This window comes from Corapipo altera, unplaced genomic scaffold, assembly GCF_003945725.1.
Source record: "Corapipo altera isolate COAL_440 unplaced genomic scaffold, ASM394572v1 71, whole genome shotgun sequence".
In the NCBI taxonomy this organism is placed as follows: domain Eukaryota; kingdom Metazoa; phylum Chordata; class Aves; order Passeriformes; family Pipridae; genus Corapipo; species Corapipo altera.
Genome location: NW_020884916.1, coordinates 499,539 through 513,167, shown reverse-complemented (window position 1 = coordinate 513,167; position 13,629 = coordinate 499,539). Strand labels below are relative to the sequence as shown.

Genomic DNA, 13,629 nt, shown 5'->3' with positions numbered 1-13,629 from the left:
CTGACAGACTTGCATAGAACAGACTCAAAAATGAGATTTTTCTAGAAATCTTTTTGTTTGCCACTATTACTTTTTTTTTTAAGAGCTTTTTACCTGGGAACTGGAGTTGCTGAGTCTGTTGCTGGCTATGGAGAGGATGCTGAAGAGAGAATAAGAGCTACTCGAATTCTGGGAAAATCTCAGAGAGGCTTGACTCGGGGTCACAAAGCTGGTAATTACATCTTATTAAAAGAGAAAGTTGCTGTTTCAAAAGGTTAGTTGCGGATCTTAAAGGAAAACAAAATTTTCCTCTGAGGGTGAGGGTCACACTGACAGAAGAATTGCTCAGAGGTGCCACGTCTGGCTCCAGGCTCCGTGGCCTTGGAGGGTTTCCCTTGGGGACTGTGCATGGCTGGAAGGAGCAGGAAGCTGCCTCTTCTCCTGCCTTCCCTTCGCCCCAGCCTTTCACTGTCACCTTCCTTGTGTGAGTGGATGAGAACAGCCCTGTCCTGGTGTGCCCCAAGCACACATCAAGGAGTGCAGGCTGGCTTTAGTGCGGGCTGGAAGCGTTGCTGCCCACCCCGACCCGTGTGTGCCGGCACAGGACCCTCCAGCTGCAGCCCTGCCCTGTGCACTGCAGGCCACGGCCACTGTCAGTGTGTTTTGTGGGCAGCCTGGTCCCAAATTGTTGCCAATCTCTCGCCCATGAAAAGATGCCACGACGTTAACTCCGTCAAAAGCGATTGCCTTTTCTTGCCAGCACAATCAGCATGGATTGTCCATTCTCCTCCAAAGTTCAGCTGTGACGACTGCAGCTTTGTGAAACAGTCTCTCAAGACTTGGAGCCCGGGTGGGTGGAGCTCCAGCAGCTTCTCCCAGCACTGCCTTGGCTGTTCTTCTCTCCCTCCTAGAAGCAAATTTGCAGAGTAATTAAATGGCAATTGAGTTTCCTCCTTTTTCCTGTATCTGATCCTGACCAAGAGTCTCTTTGGTTTCTGTGCTCTTCCCAAAATGCCAGTTGGGATGATTGTGTTAAAGGGAAGAGATGAAGCTCTCTGTGATGGATGAGAGAGCAGAGAATCTGGTCAGCCAAGAGAAAAAAACATGAAGGAGACAAAACTTCTGGGGGAAGTGGATGCTCAGTGTTTGTAAACCCCCTTGTGTCAGCTCTGGCTGTTTCTTGAACCACCACATTCCTTTTAGGTCCCTGAAACTGATAGATGAGTGTTGACATTCAAATTGTGTTAATTCTGGGCGTGGAGCATCGTGCTGCTTTTTTCCTCGAGTGTGTGAATAGACAGTTTGTGTATCTCTGTGAGTTGTTTCTTCTGACTCAATTTATTAAGAGGAATTTTGTTTAGGTTTACAGGCTTACATAGTTCAGGTGTAATGAAAACTCCCCTTCCTTGGAAAGCGTTTGTGTCGGGATCCCGCAGACTGAACCAGCAGTGCCACTGCTCACACTGGGATACCTGTGGCTCAGGCTTGCTTAGAAATTCCATAGAAATTGAAGAATCGTGCTCCCCAGCACGTATTTTTAATCTTTCCCTCTCCTCTCCCTGGCGCTTCCCTCTAGCCCGGTGTGCTACGAGAGAGAATTGATTTTAAATGTGACCGCTGCATGTGAGCCAAGGTCCCTGGGCTGTGTCCAGCTGAGGGGAACTTTTGAAACACAATTTACTCGACTGTGTCTGTGTGCAGCCTTAAGAGCAGAGACTGCAGTGGTCTAAGGCAGGAAGACAAGTGCAGAAATTAATTGTGCAGGTTGCAGCCAAAGCGTCCCTCAAGCGTTGTGTTCCCCCGCCTCACTCCCCCTTCCAGTAAGTATAAAACACAATGTCGTTTTTCACCTTGCACGGGGAGATTCAGTGAATGAAACCAGAGAGCTGCTTTGGGTAATGAAGGAAGCACACAGGGCGTTTTCCCTCCCCCTTGCACTGCACACACCCAATTCCGGCTGCGGAATTCCGTGTGATGCACTGGAGTCAGTCTGTCCAGCACATCACACACTGGGGTGAGGATTTGTCCTTTGTGCTGGAGTGCCAGTAGGGAGTTTTGGTCTGATACATGGACACTGCACAGGGGCTTTCATAGTTCCTTCACGTGTTATAGATGAAAATCTGACCCATGTAATTCTCTTGGGATTTTTCCTGCTGGATCTGCTCGTGCTTTGCCCCCTCAAAGCCTTGCCAGGGGATTTAAGGTTGATTCTCAACAGTAGCTTTCCTTTGCTTCTCTCAACTCTGAGATTCCACCTTGAGTCCATAAACTTCCATCTCCCCTCCCCAGTCTGTCCTTTTCTGTTCCAAAATATTGTCACGCTCTAAATGTGTCTACTTTAATGCTCCTCAAAATACTTATATACTGACAGTAAATATTTACAGAGAAACTTCCCGAGGCGTTGACGTGAGGATGGGTCTAAAGAGTTCTCACTTTGCATTGCATTTTTATTTAATTTGGAGTTTGTAATTGACGCTGCTCGTGGAAATAACTTTGCTGTCTTGGTGAGCAGGAGCAGATGGGAGCAAAGACACCCCAAATCTGGAGGGGTGTGTGCTGGTGCTGCGTTTGGGTCAGCGGAGCAGACAGCGGTGGATTAGACACCCTTTGATTCAGAATAAATAGGCAAAGCCCGGCAGGCTGTGACTGCTCCAGGCTGAGGGGGGGCTCAGCGTGTCCTTATGTGCACCCTGCCTGTCATTAACCCAGATAAATGCCTTGTTCAGAGGGAGCTGATGCCAGCCCAGACCGAGGGCTGGACTCTGCAGCCATCCATCGGTAGGTTTAATGCAGCATCCTGGCCTGAAAAGCTTCAGTGGCTTGAACTTCAAATAATTTATTTCTAAATTACTTCTACTGTAATTCTTATTAATTCAGATAGTCTTCTAAGCTGATGTAAAATTCAGTAAACGCAAGGAACAGTTTAATGAATTGAAAATAGGATTGAGTCTTTTAAAGTAAATGTAAAAAAATATGCTGGCAATAATTGCTTAGATGGAAATCGAATCTTAATAGCTTTGTTAATGATTTGTAGGGAATATTGCATTTATGAGAACATATCAAGCTGATCCTTGTGCAAGAACCTTATTTTGAATGGGTTTGATAAAATTATTCCCCAGAAGTAGTTAGTAATGTTTAATATTTTTGCATGAACCACTTTTGAGATGTTTGATTTTGTCGATGCCATGACCTGGCTGTGGGGATATGGGATGTGGCACAGGCTGTGGTAGAGCTCTGCTGTGATGGCCCTTGGGATTTGGGAACCTGTCCCCACAGGCAGAATAGAATCATTTAGATTGGAAAAGCTCTCTAAGATCAAGTCCAACCATAAACCCAGGACTGTCAAGACCACTACTGACCCTTGTCCCCAGGGTTCAAGAGGGCTGTGTTAGGGGTGTTGTCAGTGTGATGGGGTGACTGGATGCTCATCTGCTCTGAGGGTGTGGAGCAGAACCAGCTTCATCCTGATGCAGAGAACATGGAGCAGGAGCCAGGCAGATGTGCAGGACAGGCTCTTTGCCCCTCTTGCAGGGGGGTCTGTGCTCCAATGTAGGTGTTTGATAACAACTTTTCTTGTTGCACTTCAAAGTTCATCAACCTGGAGAAACAAAATTTGTGCTGGGAAGGCAGAAGAATGTGCCCAGTCCTCAGCTTGGTGTCCATTGGATATGGAGAGGTGTCTGATGGTTTATCAGTCTCTCCAAATATTGCATCTTTTTGTCAAATGATGAATTCAAGTTGGAAAGAAAGGAAAAAAAAATGAAGAGTGCAGGATGAGAGAAAACCTGGGTTATAAATACCATCCCCAGATTTGCTGTGCACAAACTTTATCCAAATCCTGGCTTTCTCGTGGCTAAGGTGGAAGTTGGGCTGTCTCCCTGCCACTCCCTGTGCACAGGCAGCTGTGGAGCAGGAGAGGATGCTCCTGACCAACAGCCCGTGGCCAGGTGCCCATTAGTGTACCTGCACTTCCTTTGGCAAATTGGCAATCAAAGTCTCAAAATTTCACCCACTTTGATTCCCAATAGCTACAGAAAAATTGAAATGCAAAGTGCTTTTCCCCTCCCCTGTGTTCTGTGGTGTTGGATGTCTCAGCGTGCGGGTGATGCACTGATTCGGTTCATTAGGAGGAGAGTTTTCGGGGTGATGACCTGTAAATGATTACAAGGCTCCCACAGCATAATTGCATGGGATCCTTTTTTTTTTCCTGCCTCTGGACATTAATAGCACCTCCTGATTACACAGAGTGAGTAACGACTGATTCCCTGAAGTCTGTCTGCTCCAGTCAGAGGATAAGTGCTTCTTACAGCGAGTTGTTCTTTCAAGGTAATTTAACAAAATTCATCTGTTTAGAGAGGAAACGAATTTTTGGTGTTTCTATGCGTGGCAGTAATCCTTGTTCCACTATTCCCATGGCAGAGTCCCCTTCCCATTGCTCCTCTGTAATTTAGTGGTGGCCAGCTGGCTGGGCAACCCAGAGCCGAGGGCTCGCCGGCCAGTGTTCCTCTGTTGGTGTCAGTGGAGGTTTTCATTCCCAAATGAGACTCACTGGTGTCATTTCTGACCTCGAGTTCTGCCTTTGCTCTGTCCTGCAGGTGATGGTCAGAACTTGGTGACAGAGGACGTGACAGTGGTGGAGGGGGACGTTGCCACCATCAGCTGCCGCGTCAAGAACAGCGATGACTCGGTGATCCAGCTCCTGAACCCCAACAGGCAGACCATCTATTTCAGAGACTTCAGGCGTAAGTTTGTTGTTCCTCATTTGATTACGACTTCTGCGCCTCACTCGCACTCAGGAGATGTTTGCAGAGATGTCTCCTGTTAAGGTAACGCTGGGCACTTACAGTTCAGTTGGTGCTGTGGAGGTAGGTGAGACAGAGAATCATAATCTCTCTCCTTAATGGAAACCTTCACGGTCCCCTCTAAAAGTCAGAGCGTCTTACTTTGCAATAGGAATTGATTGTCGTAATTCAGGGTGAATTGCAATTGAGTGCCAAATATTTAGCTGACACAAACAGATTGAATAGGGCAACACCGAGGCAGCGCAGTGTTCTCAGAGGTAATCTCTCCGTTCCAAAGACTGAGAATTTCAGGACAATCTGTGCTGTTTTATACCCAAACTGAACTCTCACGTCACTTGCATGTCCAGTGAATGAGCCTGGCTTTCTGTCTAGGGTGGCAATGCCACAGTGGCTGCAGTGAGACAGTTTAGATGGTCTGTGTTAATGTCCCTGTGGGTCTGGGACACGGCTGTACCCTGTGCCCAGCACTGTGGAGAGGCACAACAAACCCTGTGCCCTTCTGATGTGGGTATGGTCCACCCACAAAGACAGGCTGGGCCTGGCTTGCTCCTGTTTGCTGTTGTTCCAGGCCCTCATGTTTGGCTGATGACATTTTAAAAACTCAGTTTCCAAATTCTTAAAAGAATTTGGGAGGCCATTACTGGACAGTGATTTTAAACTCTACTTCTCCCAGTTCCTTTCTCATTCATGATCTCTCTGAGTGCATTAGGCAGTTACAGGGCTGTGTAAATACCATCAGCATTTTACCAACACATCCCTAAGCCCTCTGATAATAAAACCATGTCCAAAGATTTGATGCTGTGCCCTGTGATTTGCTTGTGTTGATTATTTGAAATTATCTGAGACCAGAAAGGTTTTATAGGTGTGACTTCAAGGTTAGAAGTGGGATGGAAGCTGGTCAGGAACCCAGGGGTGCCTCGATGTGCTGCTGTCTGTGGGGACCTCTGGGATTGTGGTGTGGTGGGAAGGGGATGCTGCATCTCTCCGCGCAGTCACCAAGGCTGTGCTTGCCCCACAGCCCTGAAGGACAGCAGGTTCCAGCTGGTGAACTTCTCCAACAGTGAGCTCCGAGTGTCCCTGACAAACGTCTCCATCTCTGATGAAGGGAGGTACTTCTGCCAGCTCTACACTGACCCCCCCCAGGAAATATACACCACGATTACGGTGCTCGGTAAGGACCCGGTCGGGGCTCGTGGGGAACCTTGTGGTGCCTGGACACACAGGGTCAGTGGGATGGGGCTCTCTGCGGTGCTGGGAGAGCTGCAGCCACCTGGAGAGGGATTTAAAGCAAGGATTTGGACAGTGAGAGCTGAGGCCAGGCACATGCAGTGACAGCAGCTCCACTGTTAGAGCAGTTCCTGCCGATTATCAGTGGCTGTTAAGGCTCCATTAATGGGAGAACCTGAATCAGGGAGGGTGACTTAATGTAAGATCTCCCTTGCTGATTAGTTTAAATCTTCCTTCTTTTGCTTAATGAGATTTGGGTCTTAGGTTTTTATACGTTGCTAAGTAATGTTTATAAGCAGTTTTACTCCAGCTATTATGGTTATCAACACCTTCAAAGTTTCTGTGTGCTTTCCAGCGCTCACAGGCACGGGAAGCTCTTCCAGCTCCTCTCTTTAATCGTACACAGGGAAAAACAGTTTGTTGGATTTCGTTTCACTGCTGGCAACCTAGCAAAGTGTTTGAAATCAGAGTACTCACTTCATTCACCTGTAAGCCAGCACTGCGTGTCTTTCAAGTGGGAGACATAATGGAGATTTTTTTGGTTTGGTTTTTTTTGAACATGAATCATGCTTCAGAGTTGAGGGGAAAGTCTGTTTTCTTGCCTTGTACTTCAGTTGTTTTTGAGAAGGCTTTGTGGCATGGCCAGTGTGTGCTGCCTTTCCCCCACACCACTAAAGCAGTGATTTCTTGTCACCTTCATCACATACTCAGGTCAAACCTCAGCTCAGGAAGCAGGCAAGGATGAGGAAGGTCTATTATTAGAAGATGAACAAGGGAACAGTTTGCCTTAGCACTTGTATGGAGAGACTGGGCACCGTGACACCAAGGATAGCACGTCTTCCCTGTCTTTCCTATTACTGACTCCCTAATTAGGGAAGGAAGTGAGCCAGGGCAGAGGAGTGGTTTTCTGTGTTAGCTGGTCCTCACAGGGACATGTTCCCTGCCAAAGATCTCGTGCTCATCACCCAGACTTTGGTTGCCCAGATCTGAGGCTCTTTCAGAGAGTGATTTTGCTCGTCTGCTTCTGCTGCTGCTGGCTTGGGAGAGCAGAGTGAGGTGTTGAGGCATCCCCTTGGCAGTCGGCGCTCGGAGGGAGCCGCGCGTTTGCTTCAGCACTTTCATGTCTTCTGTGACACGAAATGTAGATTTATTCTTGCCTAATTGGAACATGTGAAAGTCTCAAATATGTAGCCCGTTCTGTTCTTTTTAGAGAAAAGCCACAAGTGACTAATTAGTCCACTTGATCATCTGGATGGTATTTATATATATTTGTTCTTCATTAGCTTGAAGACCTGTGAGTCACATCTGAACTATGCAGTTGCTTAATCACATTGATCTGAGCAAAGTTTAGTTTCCTTTGGAAGTTCTGGGATTTTCTGAAGCCATGACTCTGCCATACAAAGTCTCGCTGTCCACTTTTTCCTGGGTTTTGCCTTGCTGCTGGTGCTTTCATGGGGAAGAGGTTCCTCATTCCAGTGTTGTAATTTTTGAGCTCATTTGTTCCATTTCTGGGCTATGCTGCAGTGGTTGTTACCCCCTGAAGTTACAACCTGTTTCTTGATATTTTTGGATGATTTTTCATTGAGTACACTGTTGCAGCTTTGTGTTTTGGGGCAGTCTTGAGCTAGGGCAGATGGGAGAGCAGCAGATCTTCATCCCAAAGGACTTGTCATCAGATGTGATGCCTGTGGCTGGATGCAGAGCTGGCTCCCTCCTCATGCTGGGGCGGTTTTGGGGTGGTTTGTGGGAGTGTGGTGGGAGGCAGTGGTGTTCCCAAGGTGGTTGCATTCCACTCTGTGCTTGTGCTCAGTGGCTTTTCGAGCATCCGAAATGAAGTTGATGTTTGCTGGCCTGCTTCCATGCTCACGGCTGAGCCTTGGAGCTGAACAGCAGGAGAGAAAAATTGCTATGGAGGTTAGAGGCTTGGTAAGTAATGCACTGCCAAGTGTCAGCTTTTGTGTTTCCTGTCCTTGTCAGAGAAGTCAGGAAATGTGCATGGAGTCAAGCTGGATTTTTAAATAGCAGCACACACCCGAGGAGCACAGGAGGCTGCGGCTCTCCCTGGAACGGCGCCTGCCTGGGAGGGGGAACAGAAAGTTAAAACCCTGATAAGTAATAATTTGTGAGACTGCGGTGATTATTTGGTGGAGAGTGAAAGTGCTCACTCCAATTACTGTGAAACCACCTATCAAAGGGTTTGATTGATTGAAAGATCAAATAAATGCTGTTTGCTCATTTCCTTCAGTAGATTTTACAGGTTTTCCTCGAGGTTTTCTCTTGTGTTAGTGATCAAAAGATGTTTATTTCATCTGGTATGTGTTGTGTTGTTTTCCATTCTAGTCCCACCACGCAATTTGGTAATTGATATCCAGAAAGAAACCGCCGTGGAGGGAGAAGAGATCGAGCTGAACTGCACTGCCATGGCCAGCAGACCAGCCACCACCATCAGATGGTTCAAAGGCAACAAGGAGCTAACCGGTAGATGTGTCCTCTCAGTCACTTGCTTTGTTCAGAGAGCTGAAGTGATTTATGTAACGCTGGGTGTTTGTTCTCTGCTGCCAGTTTAAGGGGAAAAAAAGAAAAAAGTGGAGCGAGCTGCTTTGAGCACCAGCTGAGGAACAAAGCACTGTGTGGGCAGACAGATTATTCCCTAACGCAGGGGGCTGAACTCCATTTGGTCCTCTGCCTACCTGCCAGCCTCGAGTGCCAGGTTCTGGAGTCCTGCTGTAACTGCAGGTGACCTTGAGGAGCCCAGAGCTGTGCACTGAATTCATTTCTGTGTGGCTTGTGTAGCTTTGTGCCCTGTTTTAGGTCTGAGAGGGATCGTCTGGGCTGTAAGGATTTGCAATTCACCTTCACATCTAGCTCCCTTGTTTATAGAGTGTTTTCCCTGTGTTCAGTTGAATATTCATCCAAGATGGGTTTCTCCGACTCCCTGAAGTCTGGTTGCTCCTGGTACTTGCACATTCAAGTCACTGACTCTGATTGCATGTGACATGCTGTTAGTTTAAGTCTGCATGTAGATGTGAGCTTGGTTGACAACACCTTTGTGCTTTACCCAGTCTGAGACACTGATGGGCTCTCCGGAGAAGTCCAGACTCATTACTTCAAACCCACCCCCCTGCAAGGGCAGGATAGAATCCTCTCTTTAGGCCCAACACTTCTGAGCATCCAAGCAGGCAAACCTGCTGCCACACAAAGTGGTGCCCTGCTGAGTCCCTGCACTGTGGTGTGCAGGGTGTTAATGATCCCATTCTGGTTCCCTTCCCCATCCTGGTGGACGGCAGGGCAAAGTGTTTGTCCCTTTGTGCCTGGCCTGTCCAGCTTCTTGATTGAGTTTTCTCATGTTGGCAGTTGAATCCCAGCTTTCTGTTCTCTGGGAAGAGTGCTGAGCTTCGTGCAATCCCAGCTCACCCTGCTGAGACTTCAGATATTTATTTTTTTTTTAGCAGAATTAGGGAGACTGAGGCACTTGGCTGTGGGTTAAGAATCACAGGAACTGTGGCTTTGCCCATGGGAAAGCCTTTCCTCCAAATATCAGGGTGTGTCTGTGTCTGTCCCCTGTTTCACTCTCATATATTATATAGAAATATTTGGTGTCTGGAAGAGCTCTGCTACAGAAGTAACTCTTAGTGTTTTGCCTGTGAATTCTTAAATAAAAAGGCACAGATCAGAGCTTTGAAACTGGAGCAGAGCTGTGCTGTCAGTGGCTGCTTGCTGAGTTCCTGGAAAAATCCCTTTTCTCCTGCCTTGTCTCGTCTTGTGTTGTCATCCTGCTCGTTTCTGTGCTGGCATCCCTCGGGCAGCTGGTCCGGAGCTGGGCTGCCCTCCCACTGCACTGCCTTTCCCTCCCTCAGACAGAGCACTGCAAATGCTCCTGCCTAGCAATACTACTTTTAATTAATTTAATCTGTTCAATCACTTTGGTAGCTAATTGTTGGAGTGGGGGGGATTTGTAGCTCATTGGTTTAAGAGTGTGGGGATTTGGGGACGGTGTAAGGGGATTGTTAATCACTGCAGCAACATCCTGTGGACTTTAATTGGCCAGAACCTGATGGAGAGGAGGATGGGATGGGTGTCCAGAGGGAACGTGGACAGGAGGGAGTTGGCCTGACTGCAGCAGGTGCTCCATCCTGTCGTCACTCCACTCTCTCTGTCCCCTCCTCCAGGCAAGTCGGAGGTGGAGCAGTGGTCGGACATGTACACGGTGACCAGCCAGCTCCTGCTGAAGGTGGGGCGGGAGGACGACGGGGTCCCTGTCATCTGCCTGGTGGATCACCCTGCGGTCAAAGACTTGCAGACACAGCGCTACCTGGAAGTCATGTGTGAGTAGCAGAACCTTTAATTGTCCTAATGTATAAAATTGCTCACTTGGGAGTTCAGGAATCGTTCACTACGTGATGAAATTCCGGCGTCCGTGGGGATTATGTGGTGTTATTTAGAAGAGAAACCAAACTGTTTGGTACCACTTCATGGGCAAAGCCACGACTTTCCCAGCCCTCTGTGATACCATAAATACTTACCTTCGTTCTCTGAAGAAATAACTCTCTGTACGTAGAATTTGCATCAAAGGTTCCTGGCTGTGCTTTATAATTGTCAGAACAGATTAAATCTGAGTATTTTTCTTCTAGCAACCTACTTATCTCTTTGAAAAGTGTTTCTCTGCTCCCACTTCAAAGTGACTGGCCACCGTGGTGAGTTTACTGCAAAAACTGGGTACTGTGCAAAAGAAACTCAGTGTTGTGCACTGTGAACATCTGGCACCGACGGGTTTTGTACAACAGAGTGACTGGAATTCTGTGGAATCTGCAGTAGCAGCACTGATTGAGGCCAACTTGTGCTGCTTCCTGCATGTTCAGTGTTAATAATGCATCTCCCTTCCCTTAGGAGCTGCTCCACTGTACGTGACAGTAACAGGCTTTCTGAGCAGGTACCTGGAAATACCTGTGGTCCCAAATATAACTGTGCTGGACTTCCAGTTAGTGGAAACGTTGGAGCTGTGTACACGTGCCCCTCTGCTCCAAAACAGCTCCCAAAAGCAAAGTGGGACAGTCCCTGCAGCAAGACCAGGTGCTTGGAACACCGGGGGCTGAGATGATTCAAAGTTCTTGTTTTTCTAGGTTCCCTTCAACTACCTCACGTTGAAAGGAGAAGAGGAAGTTTTGTATTAATTTATTTCATCTGCTTCATTATGTAGTTTCATTATGAACATCTTGGTTACAATTCTCATATCTCCAAAACTAGCGGGAAGTAATGTTCCTGTAATGAGGAAAACAGGAATGATCAGATACTGCCTAAATTGGCAGATACGAGATTTCTTGTGACTGTGCTAATGTGTAATTCATTTATGCAAACTTAATGTCCATTAACATTTCTTGTAGAGCTCCATTAGCTTTAATAATACATTAGCACCTTTGTGAGGCTTGATCAAATACTTAACAGGGAAGAGCAAAAAATCCCGTCTGCCCTGTTCTGCAGAGGGACTGGAACCTCTCCGGGTTGAAAGGGCATCAGATAACCTTGAGGCTTCCTTTCAGAAGCAAGGAAGGATTTCCTCTGAAATTGTGATGGTTTGGTGACATAGGAGAGGGCAGCTGTTTTTAGGAAAAAAAAAAAAAAAAGAAAAAATATTTTTTTCTCTTCTTCCTCAGGTAAATCCCTCCTTGGCCACTTTGGTTTGCAGCCTTAGGGACTTCCCTGTGCAATGCAGGCAAAGCACCCCTAAAGCACAGTTCTTTGGGTGTCCTACAGACACCTGCAGCCTTCAGCTCCCACACTGGAGGTCCTGCTGCATCCCATGCACAGGTTTCTGCCTTTAGCACCGATTTTTATCATCCCCTTGGGCTGTTCCAGAGCTGTCTGGGGAAATGAGGCAATGGAGCCTCCTCAGAAGGGAACAGAGACGAGCAGGGTGCTCAGACGGGTTTGGTTTTATGTTCTGAATTACACTCTGAGCCTGTTCAAAGCAATTATGTTCAGATATTGGGAGCTGACCCCGTTAGCCTGGGCTGATCCTGCCGTGGCAGCAGCAGATGCTGCGGAACAGCCCCAGCCCAGGAACGTGTCACACGTTGTGACCTCGCGGCTCCCGGCAATTAACGGCTCTGGGACTCGCCGTGCTGGAGCACAACCAGACACCTGCATGTCATGCCTGCTGAGGGGCCTGAACTTGGAGAAAAGGCAGTTTCAGAGCAAACTCTTACCCTTGAGCTTTTCCTGGCTCAAGATGATGATGCACAGGCCAGTGGGAGAGTGTGGCTGGAGGAGGAGCTTCTCGTTCTCGTGGACAGGCATCTCCATCAGTGTTCCCATGGAGGTGGGCTCAGCCTCTGGGAGAACTGGGGCTCCTACAACCAGGCCTGACTTATCCATTCTCAACTGCTTTTTAGATGTGGGATGTGCAGTCCAAGCAGAGGATGCTCCTCCAGCTGCTGTCCATGCCCTTCCACTGAGCAGGACGTTACCTTGCAGGCACCCAGCTGCCAGGTCTCTGCAGCAGTGGCAGCTGGAATTCCTTGCTCATCCTGTGTGGATGTTGCTGCTTTTCTTGCAGCTGGAGTGGCATCGCTCAGGTCAGTTAACTGGGCTGTGTGTTCAGCTCTCTGCCCTGACATCCCCTCCCCACAAATCCTGCCTGCCCCCCCCCACAGGCACAGCAGATCCACCCCTTCAGAACATCAGCAGGGCACAGGAAAATGCTTTTCTCAGTAGACATCGTATTTCTCTACACTTAATGTATCCAAGTGGAGCATGAAATGTGTTGGGGAAGAACAGGAGGATGATGGATGGAGCCTGCTCAGATAATAAGGTATTTTTTGTCTGACTAAATTTCAGAGTAGGGAGAGATTTTTTTTTGAGGTGCAACTCAAAAGTTGTGGGGTTTATTTTCCAAGAAAAAAACAGAAAACAGCAGTGCTGGGTATTAACTCACCCCTACTCATTGACTAAGCCATTTGTTGCCTATCTCCCATGCCTGGCCTGTGGTGAAGTTAAGGATAAATGTTTCCATGTGGATGTAGGGTGTGTTATTGTTAAGAAGGCTCTGCAGACATGCACCACAATGTGCATGAAACCCTCCTGGTAACACTCCTCAAAAGAGAACAGGATGTGACCAAGGCTGGTGTGTATTTGCAGTGGCCATAACACTTCCATACCTGATGAACAGCCACAGCCCTGTGCCAGGGCAGCCACAATCTGTGGCACTGGTGTGGAAACATCCCCAGTTGTGGCTGCAATCACTCTCTTTTTGTGGCTCAGATCCGTCAGTGAGCGATGGGAGACCAGTGTGTTGGGTGTAATTTTAGAAAGGAAATGAAGCAACAAAATGCATTAAAATATCATTAAGGAATTGAATGGAACCAGATATTCTGGGAGAGTTGAGCCCTTGCAGTGCGTTTCCTTCTCTCATTACGTGGTGCTGGAAGTGAGTGTCAAAGCCTTGATTTGGCCTTTTCTCTGGGTTGGCTTTTTGTGCTTTTCTGAAGTTATAATTAATCATGCATTCATTTTTATAATATTTACACATGTACTTTTAAAGTCTGCCCTGATGGAGTCTGTTACAGCCTCTGCTTTGAAATGGAAGAACTTTTTGTGCCCAATTACGTTTAAAATCAGCCACATA

General features: G+C 47.5%; 1 protein-coding gene across 3 annotated transcripts in view; it reads left to right on the top strand.

Annotated features, from left to right (window-relative positions):
- The window catches only part of CADM1 (cell adhesion molecule 1), a 136,657-nt gene that overhangs the window by 86,865 nt on the left and 36,163 nt on the right, over positions 1-13,629 (top strand). For all 3 annotated transcript variants that reach the window (XM_027655793.1, XM_027655795.1, XM_027655794.1), the window contains exons 2-5: positions 4,575-4,721; positions 5,800-5,952; positions 8,349-8,486; positions 10,178-10,333. In XM_027655793.1, the coding sequence (XP_027511594.1) occupies positions 4,575-4,721; positions 5,800-5,952; positions 8,349-8,486; positions 10,178-10,333 (594 nt within the window). The remainder of the gene's footprint in view (positions 1-4,574; positions 4,722-5,799; positions 5,953-8,348; positions 8,487-10,177; positions 10,334-13,629) is intronic.